Source organism: Dipteris shenzhenensis, chromosome 1 (assembly GCF_047967505.1).
Source record: "Dipteris shenzhenensis isolate YYH24624 ecotype China chromosome 1, Dip_SZ_1.0, whole genome shotgun sequence".
NCBI lineage: Eukaryota > Viridiplantae > Streptophyta > Polypodiopsida > Gleicheniales > Dipteridaceae > Dipteris > Dipteris shenzhenensis.
In genome coordinates, this window is record NC_141596.1 from 52,194,533 (window position 1) to 52,213,479 (window position 18,947).

Sequence of the window (18,947 nt, forward strand, 5' to 3'; positions counted from 1 at the left end):
TGAGGCACATGTAGCAACAATGTGGCTATATGCCAATTGTTATCTTATCTTGAGTTTTGCTTTATGCCTATGGCAGCTTGCTTTATGTACAACATCTATGTGAAGCTCTATCATCACACTACCTATGTGTGCTTGTCTCTGTGTCTCATGTTGTTGTGTTGTTTACTTCTTTAGCTTGTCTATAGTGGCATGTTGTTCACCATGTAGAAACAAAGCTTTTAAGGGACATTTTAGCTATTCTATTCTATATTCTGGAAAGGTGCATTGTAAAAAATGATGTCTTGGCTTTCAAAGGTTGAAGCTATGAATTGTTCTTTTGAGGAAAAAGCCACAGCTTTTAAAGATAGAAGTAACACTTAAAGGAACTCTGCATTTATTATATTATGTATCATATTATCTAAAATTCGAATGCCATGCTTTTCATGCAATAAGGTAGGAATGGGCTCTTATTAAAGAACTTTTTCTTTCATAAGAAAGCAAAGTAAGAGCAAGGTTTTATTATGGAAAAACTTTAATTGGCTTATGTGCCACCAATAGAACTATCTATAAGGTCAAAACTTGTTGATTCAAAACACTAAGGGAACATTTTAATTTAGTGGCTTTACTTTCCATATATATTGTACCACATATAAAGGAGGTTTTGGAAGATAACAAGTCCCAAGAGGCATACATTGTGACCTTATGATAGATATAGTACATGACCTTACATGTGATAACTATGTAAGCATAAACTGATTGATGCCTTTAAATAAAAAATATTTGAGAGGCAAACTTTCAAATCAAGATTTTAGATCGATGTGTAGACATGACCTTACATATGTAGTCGTGAGAAGTGATTGATGCCTTGATTACAAACGATATTTAAGAGGCTAACTATTCTTTTGCATCAGTGTGTAGATAGATCTGCATATCGAGCACTCAAAGAGTACCAGTAAAGTGTTCCGGCCAGCCAATTGCCCACACCTTCGAGATAGCCTTGCAGCCCAGTTTTATCCATCAGGCTTGTCTTCCTTATCTCGTTCACCAGCCTCACACACTCCTCGTCTTTGACTTTGATTAGCTCGCACACTTCCGAAACAATCCCCGACAAGTCGACAGGACTGCATGTGGATTTGGATTTTGAATAGTCCAAATACATCACTGTAATAAGATTGAAATAATCGCCTTCAAGATACTCCTTTTTGAACGACACCAGATCGTTCACCCAGCAGAGATTGTCGGTTGTGGCGTCCTGCAGTTTGCAAATGAGTGGATTCGTGTATGTTTCTTCATCAAGCTCTACGCCCAGCGTGTACTCCATCAGTATGGAGGCCGGATACCACCCATAAGTGCATCGACGTATTTCAATGAAAGTGTTTAGATCAGGAACAGTCTGTGTTTGTCGATAGATAACCTGGCTCCTATTCGCGTCGAGGAACGCCTTAAAGAATCCGATAAAGCGACCCTGCTGCGTCTTCGGCATCTCTTCGCAGATCTCGTTCCACCAATCAGCGGCAGTTTCGGTTATCACGCGCGCCACGTGAGAAGAGGATGAGTTACTGGTGACTTTGCCTTCTAAGACACCTATAATTGATTGAAAAATCTCATCAGCCGCAGCCGAGTTGGCTCCCATTTCCTTGGGATCGTCAAGGAAGTTATCCAACAAGAACATCCAGGCGACGTGCTTGACTATGGGTACCATCCGTTTGCTAATACCATTGGCACAGGCCAGGCACGCAAAGAGATGAAACCTGGACTCAACAAGGAGTTTGTCGGTAAAGCCGGATTTCGCAAGGTTCTTGAAGCGGGATACGACCCAGGAATCACAAATGGATTTGAGTTGAAGACAATCGGGGTGATTGTTCCAGGGAAAGGAGCATTGGGGATGGGGAATAGTTATATTTTGGACATTGGAAGGCAAGTTCTCCATGGAGGAAGATAGAATGAAGATAGAATGAAGACAGACAGATCGAAGGGGATAGAGCGGGAGTCGGTATGCGGGTAAGTCGAGAAGAAGAAGATCGGTAATAAATAGAGCCCGACGGAGTAAGATCAACGCACACGTTTATCAGACCTGAGACATCATCGTGTCCTATATTTCAGACCTGAGACAGGTCCTATCCCATCAACGCCGTATCGGGTTTGTGTCACGGTAATAAATAGAGCCCGACGGAGTAAGATCAACGCACACGTTTATCATCGTGTCCACTGTCCTGTATTTCAGACAGGTCGTGCTGATCGCACGTGAGCTTTGGGGTTTGTCTGGTCCCTAGGGCCTAGCCTATTTTGTGGGTCGGCGAAAAAGCTGAGCGTCGGAAGTGCAAAAGATTATAGACGATTGGGAATTGATCCAACAACATTTATACGCTCTCACTACCACAACATAATTAACATCGTATTTATAATCACATGTTATAAGTATCTTTCCCGGTGTTCCCGCCACTGGAAAAGACCCCGGTCCCCCACATCCGCTACGGACAAAGCGGAAACCTCTAAATCTATCATAAAGCCACGCTTCCTACTTAGGTGATGGGTATACATAAAGTTGGAGGAAGACAATACCTCCTTTTCATGCCTATGATCATCTTAAAGTTCTATTCATTTAGTGGGGCACCCACCTAATTATTTTGACCTATTAAAGGATTTTAGGGTTCACTATGACTCGTGAAGTAATTGTAAGTTGTCTTCCTTTTAAAAGAATTACAATCATGCTTATGAACTCTTTGAGTTTAGTGGGACACCTTAATCTTATGTACAATGAAGCCTACATTGAACGAAACTTGTGTATTAATCAAGCCTTAAATGCAAGCTTTAAAATCAAGCCATCGCAGGCAGTCGGCAGCATCTTCCTGAACCAAATGCTCACGAGTCAGTGGGAGTAGGCTTTCTCTTCACAGAACTTGTAAACTCATTATATTTATATCCTTAGGTAATACAAGAATCCATGGCCGACTCCTCACTTCTGAGTCGGATAGCCCACTGCCCGACTGGCCTTTTCTTGGAGCTTGTGGTGTAGTAGAAGGCTGAGGCTAGCCTCTGGCCAGTGGCGGGAAAGAATTGCAGATGGATCATGGAAGTTGAGAGACTGAGCACTTAGCAGGGCTGAGGGAGACAGTAGACTCAAGACTCGTCGAGAGGCTAGAGTGAGCAGGCTGTAGCCAGCTCGAGAGAGATCTGGAAATTTCTGGATTCTGAGAGAGAGACTCTGCCCGCCCCCCAAGATTTGAGAAGTCTACTTCAAAAACTTCAAACTGCATTCTACAGACTACTATGCATAATGTATATATATTATATACTATACTATAGTTTGTAGTATATACTTGAAGCTTTGGAGATAGGCCTGAGCTTCAAAATGAAGCTTATACGAAGATGCCAGGCTTCAGGAATGCTGCGTAGCTAAATTTTCTGAGAGTCATTTGAAGCCCAAAATGCCAATGAAGCTCAATCTGCGCAGCAAATTTAAGCACTGACCCCCACATCCGCTACGGACAAAGCGGAAACCTCTAAATCTATCATAAAGCCACGCTTCCTACTTAGGTGATGGGTATACATAAAGTTGGAGGAAGACAATACCTCCTTTTCATGCCTATGATCATCTTAAAGTTCTATTCATTTAGTGGGGCACCCACCTAATTATTTTGACCTATTAAAGGATTTTAGGGTTCACTATGACTCGTGAAGTAATTGTAAGTTGTCTTCCTTTTAAAAGAATTACAATCATGCTTATGAACTCTTTGAGTTTAGTGGGACACCTTAATCTTATGTACAATGAAGCCTACATTGAACGAAACTTGTGTATTAATCAAGCCTTAAATGCAAGCTTTAAAATACCATCAAAGGAATTATAGGTCCCTCAAAGATAAAAACCTATAAAAAATTGTTCATTGGAGAAAAACTAAATAGTTTCTAAAACATGAATCAATGAGGCATATTGTGTCTTTGTTTTAAAAGAATTACAATCATGTCGGTAATCCTTTAATTTTAATAGGAGACCATGACCTTATCTGTGTTATAAAAAAGTCAGATTATAAAATAGTGTGAAAATTAGGCCGTTAAAGGAATAGGTCCCTTGGACCACCATCTTATAAAATAGTGTGAAAATTAGGCGGTCAAAGGAAGGTCCCTTGGATATAAAAATCAATAATATAAGATCACCATCTTATATATGTGTCAAAAAATTTAAAGCCACATTATAAAATTAGGCCATCAAAGGAATAGGCTCCTTAGAGAAAAAATACAATATAAAATTTGATTGATTAGATGAGATGTTGAATGTTGTCCTAGTGTCCACACAAGGAGTTCTGGCATGGGAGCCTACAACACTTGTACTTCCATCGTAGTGTGTGCTTATAGACTCTACTTCACTTACACCTTAACTTTTTCAAATTGATCTTCTTTGGATTTTTCTAGAAGATTATAACTTCTTTGTCAAGATGCGAGCTACTACAACAGCTCTTGGGGCCACATAATGCTGAATGCTCTTTCTTGAGTCGCCAAGAAAGTGACCCCTTATGCGAGGTGCTCCCCCTAATTTTTGTGTTCCACAATACTTGAATTTCCACTCAATGTAGACACGAACATTAACGAGACAGGATCCCATTCTGTACCATGTCCTATATTTCAGACAGGTCCTATCCCATCAACGCCGGGTCCCTAGCCTATTTTGTGGGTCGGCGAAAAAGCTGAGCGTCGGAAGTGCAAAAGATTATAGACGATTGGGAATTGATCCAACAACATTTATACGCTCTAACTACCACACCATAATTAACATCGTATTTATAATCACATGTTATTATAAGCATCTTTTCCAGGCCCCCCCCACATCCGGTACGGACAAAGCGGAAACCCCTAAATCTATCATAAAGCCACGCTTCCTACTTAGGGGCTTAGCACATGGGAAGAAATAGGATGGGAATGGGAAAAGGTGGTCCCAAGTGGTCCCATGCATATTTCTATCCTATTCCCATCCCACCATGTGCTAACAAAAAAAGAACTAGGGATGGGTTTAGGAGGAAGAGGACACATGGCATCATTTCATGTGTTTAAGAGGTGGGGACCTTGTGGGGACAAGGACACATGTCATCCTTCCATGTTTTTGAATCCCTAAAAAAGGGGAACCTATTCTGGCTGCCAGGGTCTAGAGGCCATGGTCCAGGATGGGAGAAAAAGTGGCTACTCCCATTCTAAATCCATCCTAGACCACTTGGTGTAGGATGGGAGTAATGATGACAAAAATATTCCCATCCTAAACCCATGCTAGCCCCATCCATGTGCTAAGGCCCTTAGGTGATGGGTATACATAAAGTTGGAGGAAGACAATACCTCCTATTCATGCCTACGATCATCTTGAAGTTCTATTCATTTAGTCGGCACCCACCTAATTATTTTGACCTATTAAAGGATTTTAGGGTGCACTATGACTCGTGAAGTAATTGTAAGTTGTCTTCCTTTTAAAAGAATTACAATCATGCTTATGAACTCTTTGAGTTTAGTGGGACACCTTAATCTTATGTATAATGAAGCCTACATTGAACGAAACTTGTATATTAATCAAGCCTTAAATGCAAGCTTTAAAATAGTGAGAACATACCATCAAAGGAATTATAGGTCCCTCAAAGATAAAAACCTATAAAAAATTGTTCATTGGAGGAAAACTAAATAGTTTCTAAAACATGAATCAATGAGGCATATTGTGTCTTTGTTTTAAAAGAATTACAATCATGTCCGTAACCCTTTAATTTTAATAAGAGACCATGACCTTATCTGTGTTATAAAAAAGTCAAATTATAAAATAGTGTGAAAATTAGGCCGTTAAAGGAATAGGTCCCTTGGACCACCATCTTATAAAATAGTGTGAAAATTAGGCAGTCAAAGGAAGGTCCCTTGGATATAAAAGTCAATAATATAAGATCACCATCTTATATATGTGTCAAAAAATTTAAAGCCACATTATAGAATTAGGCCGTCAAAGGAATAGGCTCCTTAGAGATAAAATACAATATAAAATTTGATTGATTAGATGAGATGTTGAATGTTGTCCTATGAGTAGTTTTAAAAAATGAAAAAGCACTGCATATTGTGTCTTCTTCTTTGAAACATTTAAATTATGTTGCAAAGGTCCCTTACGGACTCCTTACAGATCAATAGATCCCTCAGAGCCCGGGGAGTCCACTAGGGTTTATCGTATGGTACCATGTGAGTGTAAGGGAGGGGGGTTATATAAGGGAAGGAAGGTACATTTTATAAGGTAAGGTCCCGTAAATAGGGGGTAGATAAGAGGAACACACTATTCAAAATTTTTGGACTTGTGTAAAGTCCAATTTGAGAAATGGACCAAAAAACAGTCCAAAAATTTTGAATATACTAGTAATGTTGTTTTTTGAACTAGATTTGACAACTCAAAACAAAAGATTTGATGATTAAGTACTAAGAACATCAATGCATAACCAAATCTCTTACAAAGGTGGTCTACATAAACATCTTCATAACTTTACAAAAATCTCTTACAGAGGTGGTCTACATAAACATCTTCATAACTTCTTGTGAATTGAGCTACTATCACCTAAGAACATCAATAGATGACCAATTCTCTTAGAAAGGTGGTGTAAATAAACACCTTTATGTATAAGTGGTGTGCACACACCTTTATGACCATTTCTTTTAGAAAGGTGGTGTACATAAACCCCTTAGAAAGGTAGTGTAGATAAATCCTTTTATGTGTAAGTGGTGTACATATACACCTCACTTGGTATTAAAAAGCACCCTTAACTATAAAAATACATTTGACATAAAGTTTAAAATACACCATTAAGTATAAAATGGACCTCATAAACAATCTTTATACACAATAATGAGAGTAAAGAAATCAAAAAAGTAGTAAACTTTTTATTAGATATTTGCTTTACATAGAAGTTCAAAACTTGTGATTATAAAGCCGTCAGCCATCATGTTACTCAGTACCAATGTCTTCAATGCCAGGCCCTTGACTACCAGGGTCCTGACTAATAGGCTGCTCTAAGACTGGAGTCTCAGTAGCAAGGTCCTCAATAGTTTGCTCTTCAGTTCCAAGCACCTGACTAGTAGGCTGCTCTAGAGTCTCATGACCAAGTTCTTGGTGAGTAGGGACCTGGCTACTAGGTTCCTGACTAGTAGGCTGCTCTGGAGTCTGTAAGATCATGGTTGAAGAACCATCTATGCCTCCTGGTAACTCCTCCTGGTCATGCTTTGCCTCGTCCATACCTTCTTTGATTAAGGCTTCCTTGCTTGATCCCCTTGCATGTCCTTCACCAAAGATCAAGGGTGCCTTCCTCACTTTTAATTTCAAGGGAAGTGCTTCCACCTCTTTAGCCTTACCTTTTCCTGTGACGTGCTGTACTACTACTTCTTGCTGCCGCGAGCCTTCCCGTATGATGAGTGGAACCTCCTTGACTCTAGTTGACAATTGATCACCCTTATTCTTTGTGCGGATTTCTTCTTGGCGTAAGTCATCGGATGCAGAGCTTTCATCCTCATCATCACCCTCAGACTCACTATCCTCGTCTTCGACATTTTTCTCACTACCCTCTTCTTTGATATTTTCCTCTTCAAAGAAGGTAGTGCAACTGTAATATGTGTCAAAGAACTCAATTTGATGGGCGGTATCAATGACATTTACATTTCTACCTTGGCATAGCAATTTCTTAGCAGCAAAACCCATTCGATACAATGCTACTTCCCACCCATCATTCAGTAAATTCTTTGTCATCTCTAGTATCACATCAGGATCCATCGGCTTTCTGTAATCCACCATTGCTGCATCAAGCTTAACCTTATTGTCCTCAAAGTAATGAAGCTCGAGAGTCCTTAAAGGAATTTTGATTAGATTGCCACCACCCCTGGATAAGAAGCACATCAAGAAAGGCTGCAAGACTTGAATGGCAGTGCCTTCCAAGACAGTCATATGATTGCGTAGGATTATACCATGGTATACTTTTGAAAGTAAATACCCAAATGCAGATGTCAAACTTGCATACAAGGCATCCTTTTGTGATTCTGTCACGAACAGGACCAACATTGATCTTTTCTTATCTGCCATAGGACCTTCTACGATAAACCGCACAAGTTCAACTATCCGTGACACTGCAAGGTCTTGCAATTCATCTATGAAAAATACACATGGCTTCTCCCAAGCATGACCGCTCATTGTTATGAAATGCTCTGTATCAATGCCATTGATGTGTGCAAATTTTGTATCATTCTCTGATAGGAGGATATCATAGGAGAAGCTGAATGGAGAACCATCATCTAAACCACCAATTGCTCTACCTTGGGCAGTGGACTGCAAGGCCTTTTTCTTGATGTCCATATATTCTGTCTCAACAACCTTTGGTATTTTAGCTCTTAGATCCTTTGTTGGTGTGGCATCTGCATCCATTGAAGCCAACCACTTTCTAGCCCATGTCTTATCAAGGAGTTGACCTAGGCTAAGTGCTTTCTTCTTATCCACATCAATTGACTTGCCAGCTAACTCATCATCAGATTTCAATAAAAATAATAGTGCCGAGAGAGCAGCCTCACTTTGAATCATTCGGTTGACCACTTCATCCAAGTTGCTATGCTTTCTCTTCTTTCCAAAGAAGCAGTCACCACTTAGGATCTTCTTGCATACTTCTTCTGTTATTGCATTTGGAACAAACCTTAATGCTCTCCACCAAACAATAGACATCGGTTTCTTTATTTCTTTCCTCTGAGTTGCAGTGTGCTCTAGTGCCTCAAAGGATATCTTCCATGTTTCATATGCTTGGCAAACATCCACCATGCTCTGAAACACTGAGTCCTCGTGGAAGACAACGCAAGTAACATCCTTGTATCTTGCAACGGCGGTGTTCAAATCCTTTGCCTCAACCTTATAACTTGGTATGCCTTGCGTATTGCTTACAACACCTTTCAAGCATATATAGAACCGAGTCCTCTTTGCCATGTACTCAGATGTAGGTCTCCTGCCCTTCACTGTTTGTGGCTTTCCACAGCCCATCCATAACTCCCTTGCCTTTATCAAGATCTCAGAAAGAGAAGAGCTTTTTTTCAACCTAAATGGAGCAGAATTCAGCCTTTCTGATTCTAGAATGTACTTCGAGTCATCGTTAAATATGCATATATGACAAATGACCCGTTGAAACTTTTCCATCCACTCAATTTGTGGCAAGTTTCCGTTTCTTCCCTCATCAAGGGCGATCCTGCAAGCTTCACAAAAGTGTTGCCCATCAATGGGCTCAACCTGCATCTTTCCAAGAATCTATTCTTTGCCAGCATGTATCTCTTCTTGATGTCAGTCCCATATCGGCTTTGGTACAAAGCCTCTCCATGAACAAAGTCACTCCTTCTAAAGTTCTCAAAAGCATCAAGAAAGTCCACGCGCTTTTGAAATGTGACATCAGGCAATGTAGGATCATCTTCTTGAAGTCTCTTAAACGCCATAGGACGAAGAGTGATATTAGTGGCAATTGGAGTTCTTGTTTTCCTCGTATCTTCATACAATTTGCGTGCAAATGTCTTATCTAGCTTTCTTTGATTTGTGAACAACGAAGCTCGATCAATAAGCATTGTGGCCACGCTGAATTGTGAAAATCCCCAAATGTACCCCTCATCCTCTGGAGGATGTAAGTCTGCCATACTTATAGAAAAGTCTTCGAGACTTGTATCTTCTTCTTGCGGATTCTCCTGTTCATCGCTATCCAATTTTTCGCCTGGTTTTAAATAACCTGCACTTGAACGGTCTACATGTGGAGTAGGAGTTATTCTTGCTCTCTTTCTAGGAATAGCTGTAGAACTTGAATCTGCTCCACGATCACTCCTTCTTGTTCCTGTAGTTGCAGCAGTCGATGGTGTAGGTACAGTTGGAGATACTGTAGTTACTGTCGCAGATATTGTAGTTACTCTTGTTGGAGTTACCGTAGTTATCGCCACAGATATTGGCGGTACAACTTGAGGGTTACATGTTATAGATGGCGTACTTACTGCTGCACTTACTACTGCTGAAGGTACAACACCACCACTTGGAAATGCATCCCACATTTTCTTCAATGCTTCTAAGGCACTAAGCAATTCTTGAGATCCCTCAATTGAATCTGGTAAGGGCTTCAAGAAGTGCTTGTGCGTAACTCGTAACTTGTAAACCACCTCGTCATTCTTTCCTTTGCACACAACTTCTATCAAATTGTTTTCTGTAATGTTGATGTTTGAGACCATGCCACCATTTCTTAGTACCTCTGGAGAATATTTCACGCTTGACACATTCTCTTTAGTGATCACCAAAAAATACTTTGATTTGTGCTCCATAAAATACCAAGCATGTTTAAGGTATTTGAAAGACACCTTGAAACCAAAACTGGAAGCCATAGTTTTCTGAAAAACAATCAAAAATAAAAAATGAGAATTACAATGATTTTCAAACTCAAAATATTAAATAAATTTCTAATAAAATATTATTTTAAGTTTTATTTATTTTTAATTTTTAAAATAAAATAAAATAATTTATTTTTTCATCTTTTTTTTAATTATTTTATTTTAATTTATTTTAATTAATTAATTTATTTTTATATCTAAAATTTAATTTAATTTTTTAAAATTTTTTTAAGTTTTATTTATTTTAACTTTTTTAATTTTTTTAAAATAAATTAAGTTAATTAATTTTTTTCGTCTTTTTTTTCCTTCTTTAAATTAAATTAAATTAATTTTTTTGTCTTCAAAAATAAAATAAAAATTTAAAGCCCTTTGGGGGCTTAGGGCAGGGGAGGGATTAACCCCAACCTGTTGCGTGCGCAATAGGTTGGGGGTTAACCCCCTCCTCTCCTCCCGCCTCCCCCATCCCGCCTCTTCCTTCCTCTTTCTTTGCCTCCTCCTCCCGTCTACGCCCTCTCGTCGACCCCCTCCCCTCCCTCCCGCCTCCCCCTCCCGTCTGCGCCCTCCCCGCCCTCTCACCTCCTTGCCTGCCTCCTCTCCCTCCTCCCTCCCGCCTCCCTGCCTACCTCCTCTCCTCCTCCCTCTCGCCTCCCCGCCTGCCTCCTCCCTCACGACTGCACTCTCCTCTCCCTCCTCCCTCCCCTCCCGTCCTCCTCACCGCTCCCCGCCTTAAAAAAGAGGGAGAAGAGGGGGGAAAGCAGGAGGAGAGGGGAAGGGAGCGGAGGGAGGAAGGGAGCGGGCCGACCGGAGGGGAGGCGAGGAAGGGGGAGGGGGGGATGGGAGGGCGGGAGGAGAGGATGTAGGGGGGGTTAACAGCCGGGGAAGGGAGAGGGGAGGCGGGGAAGGGAGGGCGGAAGGAGAGGAGGGAGGGGGGGTTTACCCCCACCTGTTGCGTTCACAACAAGTGGGGTGGGGGGTATTATTACCCCCACCCCACCTGTTGCGTGCGCAACAGGGGGGTTTAACCCTCCGCCTCCCTCCTCTCGTCCCGCCGCCCTCCCGCCTCCCCTCCCCCTTCCCCGCCTCGCCCCCCCACCCCACCTGTTGCGCATGCAACAGGTGGGGTGGGGGGGGTATTATTGGGGGGGGGGGTTAACCCCCCCTCCCTCCTCTCCCCACGCCCTCCCGCCTCCCCTCCCCCTTCCCCTTCCCCTCGCCCTCCCTGCCTCCCCTCCCCCTTCCCCGCCCTCCCGTCGGCCCCCTCCCCTCCCCCTTCCCCACCTCCCCCTCGCGTCGGCCCTCTCCCCTCCCTCCCGCCTGCGACGGGGAGGGGAGGCGGAGGGGGAGGCGGGGAAGGGAGGGGCCGGTGGGGAGGGGGAGGGGGAGGGGAAGGGAGGGACGGCGGGGAAGGGAAGGGAGGGATGGTGGGGAGGGAGGGGCCAGTGGGGAGGGACGACGGGGAAGGGAAGGGAGGGACGGTGGGGAGGGAGGGGCCGGCGGGGAGGGGGAGGGAGAGGAGGGGGAGGGAGAGGGAGGGGCCGACGGGGAGGGGAACGGGGAGGGAGAGGAGGGAAAGGGAGGGGCCGGCGGGGAGGGGGAGGGGGAGGCGGGGAAGGGGAGGGGAAGGGAGAGTAGGGAGGAGAGGGGAAGGGGAAGGGGGAGGAGAGGGGAAGGGAGGGGGAGGGGAGGAGAGGAAGCGGGAGGAGGGAGGGGAGAAGCGGGAGGAGAGGGGAAGGGAGGGGGAGAGAGGAAGCGGGAGAAGAAGGGGGAGGAGAGGGGAAGGGAGGGGGAGGGGAGGGCAAGGGACGGGAGGGAGGAGAGGGGAAGGGAGAGGAGAGAGGAAGCGGGAGGAGAGGGGATGGTAAGCAAGAGGGGAGGGACGAGAGGGAGGGAGGGAGTACCTGGGTGGAGAGGTGGTGGAGCTCTAGGAAAATTGTGAGAGAGAATGAGGAGAAGTAGAGTTTTATAGGAAATGGGTAGCTTTTAGGTCAAGTCAGCTTTTTTTAGTTTTTAAGGTTTTTTTAGTTCTTTTAGGTTCACTATAAGTAGAACATTCTTCATTCTCTCTTTCATTCAAAGATCATTCTTTTACACTCCACGCTTCTCTCCTCTCATCAACCTGTTGCAAGATTCTCAAAAATTTTCAAAATGTTACAAGAGGTGAGTTCATTTCTAATCTATTGCATACGCAAGAACTTCTAAGAATCAAGTTTTTGTAAATTTGAATTTTTTTTCAAATCCGATTCTTATCTCAAAAACTTGTGTGTACGCAACAACTTCAAAAAACCATTTTTGCATTAAATCTTTTTTCCCACAAATTTTCCTCTTTCCCTCAAACTCTCACAACCTATTTTTAGAAATTTCTCTCCTAGCCTATTGGGCACGCAACAATTTTTTTTAAAAAAAAATCTATTACAAATTTCTCTCTCAACCTCAAAACCACTCAAACCTCCCTACCTATTACGGACACAACAACTTCAAAACAAAATTTAATCATAAATCTCTTGAAAAAACTCTCTAATAAAAAAAACAATCTATTACAAATTTCTCTCTCAACCTCAAAACCACTCAAACCCTACCTATTGTGTACGTAACAACTTCAAAACAAAATTTAATCATAAATCTCTCCAAAAAACTCCTCAACAAAAAAAAACAATCTATTACAAATTTCTCTCTCAATCTCAAAACCACTCAAACCTCCCTACCTATTGTGTACACAACAACTTCAAAACAAAATTTAATCATAAATCTCTCCAAAAAACTCCTCAAAAAAGAAAACAATCTATTACAAATTTCTCTCTCAACCTCAAAACCACTCAAACCTCCCTACCTATTGCGTACGCAACAACTTCAAAACAAAATTTTATCATAAATCTCTCCAAAAAACTCTTCTCATGACACTTTATTACAAATTTCTCTCTCAACCTCAAAACCACTCAAACCTCCCTACCTATTGCGTACGCAATAACTTCAAAACAAAATTTAATCATAAATCTCTTTCCAAAAAACTCTTCTCACGACACTTTATTAATATAAGAAATCCATTTATAATATTTTTACTCCATAATATAATAAATTTTTATTAACAAATGTTAAAATATAATTTTGCTAAAAATATATATTATTAATCTATAAATTAATATAATTATTATATAAATACATTAATTAAAAAAATATAACTTGAAAGGGAGGTCTTCTAGCATATGTGCTTTATATAATACTTATTCTTAAAACAATGAAGAATTAGTGAATATATTGCTATTCTATACATTATTAACTTAAAAACTAATATAAATATAAATTAATTATTATATAAATTTAAATAAATATATAAATTATTAATATTATACATTAATAACATTTAAAATTATGTAGATTATATACTAATAACCTTTCAATTTTAAAAAGTAGTCAATCAAAGAATTGAATTAATTTAAAAATTAAGAAAATATTAAATTTTACACACTTGCTTTTAGCATGTATGCTTTTCTTCCATGTGTATAATACTTCTTAGTTAGTCAAAGAATGAAAAATTAGATAATGTATTTGTAAGGTAGGTATTTAAAACCATAGGATCTAGAAGAGGTTTAGCATACTTACTTATCTTTGTTACTATGTGTAATACTTTGCAAAAGCCTTAAACTTTGTTTAAGGCTTTGCACAAAACTACAGTATCATTGCATCCATATCATTTTTTTACTTTAGCAGCCACCAGATATCCATGGTATCCATGATATGGAATACATATTTCTTCTGAATATTTCTTATCACATACTTTTTCATTTCTTCTGATACACCATGCAGCATGAATGTAAGAAAATATGAATCGGTGTGCTTTTAGCCTATGTACTTGTCCTTAATCAGTAGGATACTTTGACTAGGTAGACTTATAATTACTTAAAGTAAAGCCTTTACAAAGGATCGTACCTTCTGATACACCATGCAGCATAAATGTAAGAAAATATGAATCGGTGTGCTTTTAGCCTATGTTCTTGTCCCTAATCAGTAGGATACTTTGACTAGGTAGACTTATACTTACTTAAAGTAAAGCCTTTGCAAAGGATCATACCTATAAACAAAACACTTTGGAAAGCATATAACATATAGTCTATATATATCTAAACTAAATACTTTGGAATGCATATTTTATATAGTCTATATACCTTAAATCTTACACCCTAAATCTTAAATCCTAAAGTTCCCTAAATCTTAGGTTATACAATCTAAGCTCTTAAACTTATATAATAGTTATAATCCCTAAACCCTAAACCTTAAACCTTAACCCCTATAACTTAAATTCTAAACCCTAGATTCTAGACTCTAAGCTCATGATCTTATATACTAAACCCTAAACTCTAAAACCTAAAACCTAAATCCTAAATCCTAAACCCTAAAATAATAATCATAAACCCTAAATGCTAAATCCTAAACCCTAAACCCTAGATTCTAAACCCTAAACCCTAAACCCTAAACCCTAAATCCTAAACCCTAAACCCTAAAAACATAATCATAAACCCGAAACCCTAAACACTAAATCTTAAATCCTAAGCCCTAAATCCTTAACCCTAAATACTAAACCCTAAACCCTAACCCTAACCCTAAAATACAATCAAAATTTAATGATTTTTTTCAATTTGTGCAATAGGTTTGATATATCCCCCAAACTGTTGCAAGTGGAATAGGTTAATGGTGCACTCAACCTATTGCAAAAATCAAGGAATTTTCTTGATTTGTGCAACAGGTTGGATATACCCCCCCAACCTGTTGCTTGAAACAGATTGGATATACCCCCCAACCTGTTGCTCAAGCAATAGGTTGGGGGATATATCCAACAATAGGCCTCGTTTGGGGTGACCCCAACCTGTTGCTCGAGCAACAGGTAGGGGGTTATATCCAACCTGTTGCACAAGTCAAGAATTTTCTTGACTTGTGCAACAGGTTGGATATACTCCCCAACCTGTTGCTCGAGCAACAGGTTGGGGGTATATCCAACCTTGCACAAATCAAGAAACAGGTTGGATATATTCCCCAATTGTATATCAAATTGCTGCACAAATAAGAAAAATTCTTGATTTGTGCAATAAGTTGGATATATCCCCCAACCTGTTGCTCAAGCAACAGGTTGGGGGATATATCCAACCTGTTGCACAAATTAAAAAAATTCATTAAATTTTGGTTGTATTTTAGGGCAACCTGTTTCTTGATTTGTGCAAGGTTGATATACCCCCAATAGTTGCTCGAGCAACAGGTTGGGGGGTATATCCAACCTTGCACAAATCAAGAAACAGGTTGGATATATTCCCCAATTGTATATCAAATTGTTGCACAAATAAGAAAAATTCTTGATTTGTGCAACAAGTTGGATATATCCCCCAACCTGTTGCTCAAGCAACAGGTTGGGGGATATATCCAACCTGTTGCACAAATTAAAAAAATTCATTAAATTTTGGTTGTATTTTAGGGTTAGGGTTTAGGATTTAAGATTTAGGGTTTAGGATTTAGAGTTTAGGATTTAAGGTTTAGGATTTATTGTTTAGGAGTTTAGGATTTAGGGTTTAGGGTTTAGGAATTAAATGTTTAAAGTTTAGGATATACGGTGATTAAGATGTTTTGGTATTAATTATTTAAAGTTTAGGATGTAGGGTTTAGGTTTAATGCCTTCTCTGCTAGTTTTGATATAGAAGTTATTAAGTAATAATAAGCTCAATGATTATTTATTATGTTCATTTTGAGTTGCTAATCTATTTTTGTACATAAAACAGGTATTCACCCTAACAGAGGGTATGGATGTGGTGTTATATAAGAAGAATGAAGTGGTGGCTTTTGGACGAATTCATAGTCTTGATCCTATGAATGTGTGTCATTTCCAACGTTGTGGTGAGAGAAGATGTGTAGTAATAATCACCAACGTTGTAAATCCTGAAGTACATTTGAAATATCCACATGGAGACTTTGAAACATTGGGAGATATCTTACAATGTGACATATTTGATATGCAAGCACACAGAACAGGCTCACTGGTATAGAAGACTTGTCCTGTGTTGCAAGTGACTCGAATAGGCTCACTGGTATAGAAGACTTGTCTTATGTTGCAAGTGACTCAAACATGCTTACTGATATAGAAGACTTGTCTTGTGTTGAGAATAATAAGATGGGACCACAAAGAAAAATACATGCAAAGATCGATGGGATAAGTGATGCAATAATAGGAATTGATGATATTAGTAACAATGATCATGATGTTACCACTCGAACACAAGGCCAAAGGGGTAGAGAATCTGAGACTTGTCATGTTGTTCGTAATATTGTTGCTAGCATGCCAGAGAATATAGATGGGAGAATCTTGAGTTACGAAGGAGAAACAGTTCAACCACAAAATTCAAGAGGCATTGGCAACAAATTGACATCAATGAACATGTCTACCAGATTGCCATTTCCAAGATATTATAAGGTATCAAATAATTCTCAAGCCCACACAGCATTTGATTATAAAGATGAAGATTCAAGGGAAATGGATTTGAGGTTTGATGGTCTTACAACTAGAAAACGCAAGACACTATTTACAAAAAGAAAGTATGTGAGTGTGAAGAGATGAAGAATCATGGCATCAATTCCAAAACCAAAGAGACATGTAATGCTATCCGAGGAGAATATGGAAAGGATGCTTATGCGAGTTTGTTGCAAGAGACTTTGCATTAGAAAAGTTGGGAAAGATGATTGTGCAGCCATACGCCTTGGTATTTGGAGGACAAGACACTGTAAACCTAGATTGAAACCCATGGTTAATGGGAGACCCATTTGCAATCGAGGATATCAATGGTTAACTGGACTATCACATGGCATATACTGGACCATCGGGGCAGAGGTGAAAGCAAAAGTGGTTCATACAATTCATGGAAATACCTACAAGCTTAAATGCCATGGAAGCACTATAAATGCAACCGCAACATTAAAGCAAGTTCTCGAAGACCATGCATTACCGCAGCCTCATCTTCAACAAACAATGCTAGATGGACGTGTCGAATGCCAACAACATCTTCCTTTGGGAATGACAAAGAAGGTCATCCTAGAAACTATCAATAAAACTTTACAAGACAAGACAGAGATGAGAGCATGATTTCACGATCAACCTTGTACAAAATTTGGCATAGAGATTTTTGCCATGTCAAGACACCATCAAAGCAAAGGATGTCAAAATGTAAGACATGTGATGAATTACAAAATGCCATTGAACATAGTAAATGTGAGCAATAGCGAGGAAGATATATTAAATGGCAATCAATCCATTTACGTCATGTGCAGGATGCTCGAAAGTTGTATGCTTCTTGGAGAGAGGAAGCTATTTCACATGTCAATAAGTCCATGTGCATCACCATTGATTGCATGGACCAAAATACAACCACTTTGCCACGATATAGACATATCCCACCGGCATTGGAGGGCAAACGTGGACTAAAAACACACTTGTGTGGAGTATTAGTACATGGATACCGAATCTTTTGTGATGTATGGATTGATAGTTTGCATGACCATGATAGTAACCAGGTTGTTACATCAATCATGAAAGCAATAAGAAAGGTCAGAGATGCTCACGAATGTTTACCTAACACATTGTGAATACAAGCTAATAATTGTTGGAGAGAGAACAAGAATAAATATATATTTGCTTTATGCTCTATGCTGGTTGGTTTGAAAATATTTGAAGAAGTGGAAGTTGGCTTTCTTCTTGTCGGCCATACACATGAAGACATAGATCAAATCTTCAGTGTTATCTCTGGTGAGTTGAAAGCAATGGATGTTTTGACAATGGAGGATATGCTATTTCGAATTGGGAAAAAATTTGGAGGTTCTCGCAAGGAAGAATCAGAAGTGGCTATCGTAGAGAGGATGGTAGATTGGAGAGCATTCTTAGAGCCACATTTACAAACAGGAGATGATGCCCTAATAGGACACACAAATCCACACTACTTTCGGTTTCACATGCATAACAATATTCCAGTGATGCAATGGAAGCACTACTCAGTAGATGGAGATCATTTATGGAGTGAGTCATATGCTTTATTACAACGAATAATTCCATTGGAGGAAACTAGATTTGTTCTTGCAAAAAACAAATCACTTGACATAGATGAAATGAAAGGCTTGAAAGCCTTCATTAAACATCTTCAAAGTATGATGTAGAAATATCCTGAGCAATCAACTAAGAATTTGGAGACAATTAAATCAACTGAATCACTTATCCAATCTTTAGAAAGACAAGAAAACTTAATGAGCATTGAATACTGTGAATCCTTTTGGCCGGACCAAGCTAGGTCACCAAGTTTTCCTTTGGATATAAATATGTTAGTAGATATGGAGGAAGCAGAGGAATGCCTTTTACCTCAAAAATATTGTGGCAGGAAGGGAGACACTTACCAGAGTTTATACCATCTAATGAGATTGAAGAGGGTCTATTTGTTCCAGTTTGGGCATCTGATCCAAGTTCAGAGTTGGATGACCAAGGTGGCCCAATTTGGGTTGCAAAGGTTGCTAAGATAGAAAGGGATGACAAGGGAACTCCTATAACATTTACAACTTTATGGTATGAA

The 18,947-nt window shown here is 39.8% G+C and overlaps 1 protein-coding gene across 1 annotated transcript; it reads right to left on the minus strand.

Moving 5' to 3' along the window:
* Positions 1-886: 886 nt before the first annotated feature.
* LOC147906013 (microbial Terpene synthase-like protein 13) lies at positions 887-1,681 on the minus strand. The gene has a single exon (XM_087383604.1). It carries the CDS (start codon positions 1,679-1,681, stop codon positions 887-889), a length of 795 nt encoding a protein of 264 aa, XP_087239730.1.
* Between the last annotated feature and the right edge of the window lie 17,266 nt (positions 1,682-18,947).

Excerpts from the sequence above, each read along its gene's own strand:
- LOC147906013 (XM_087383604.1), bottom strand. The coding sequence starts at position 1,681 with ATGGTACCCATAGTCAAGCACGTCGCCTGGATGTTCTTGTTGGATAAC.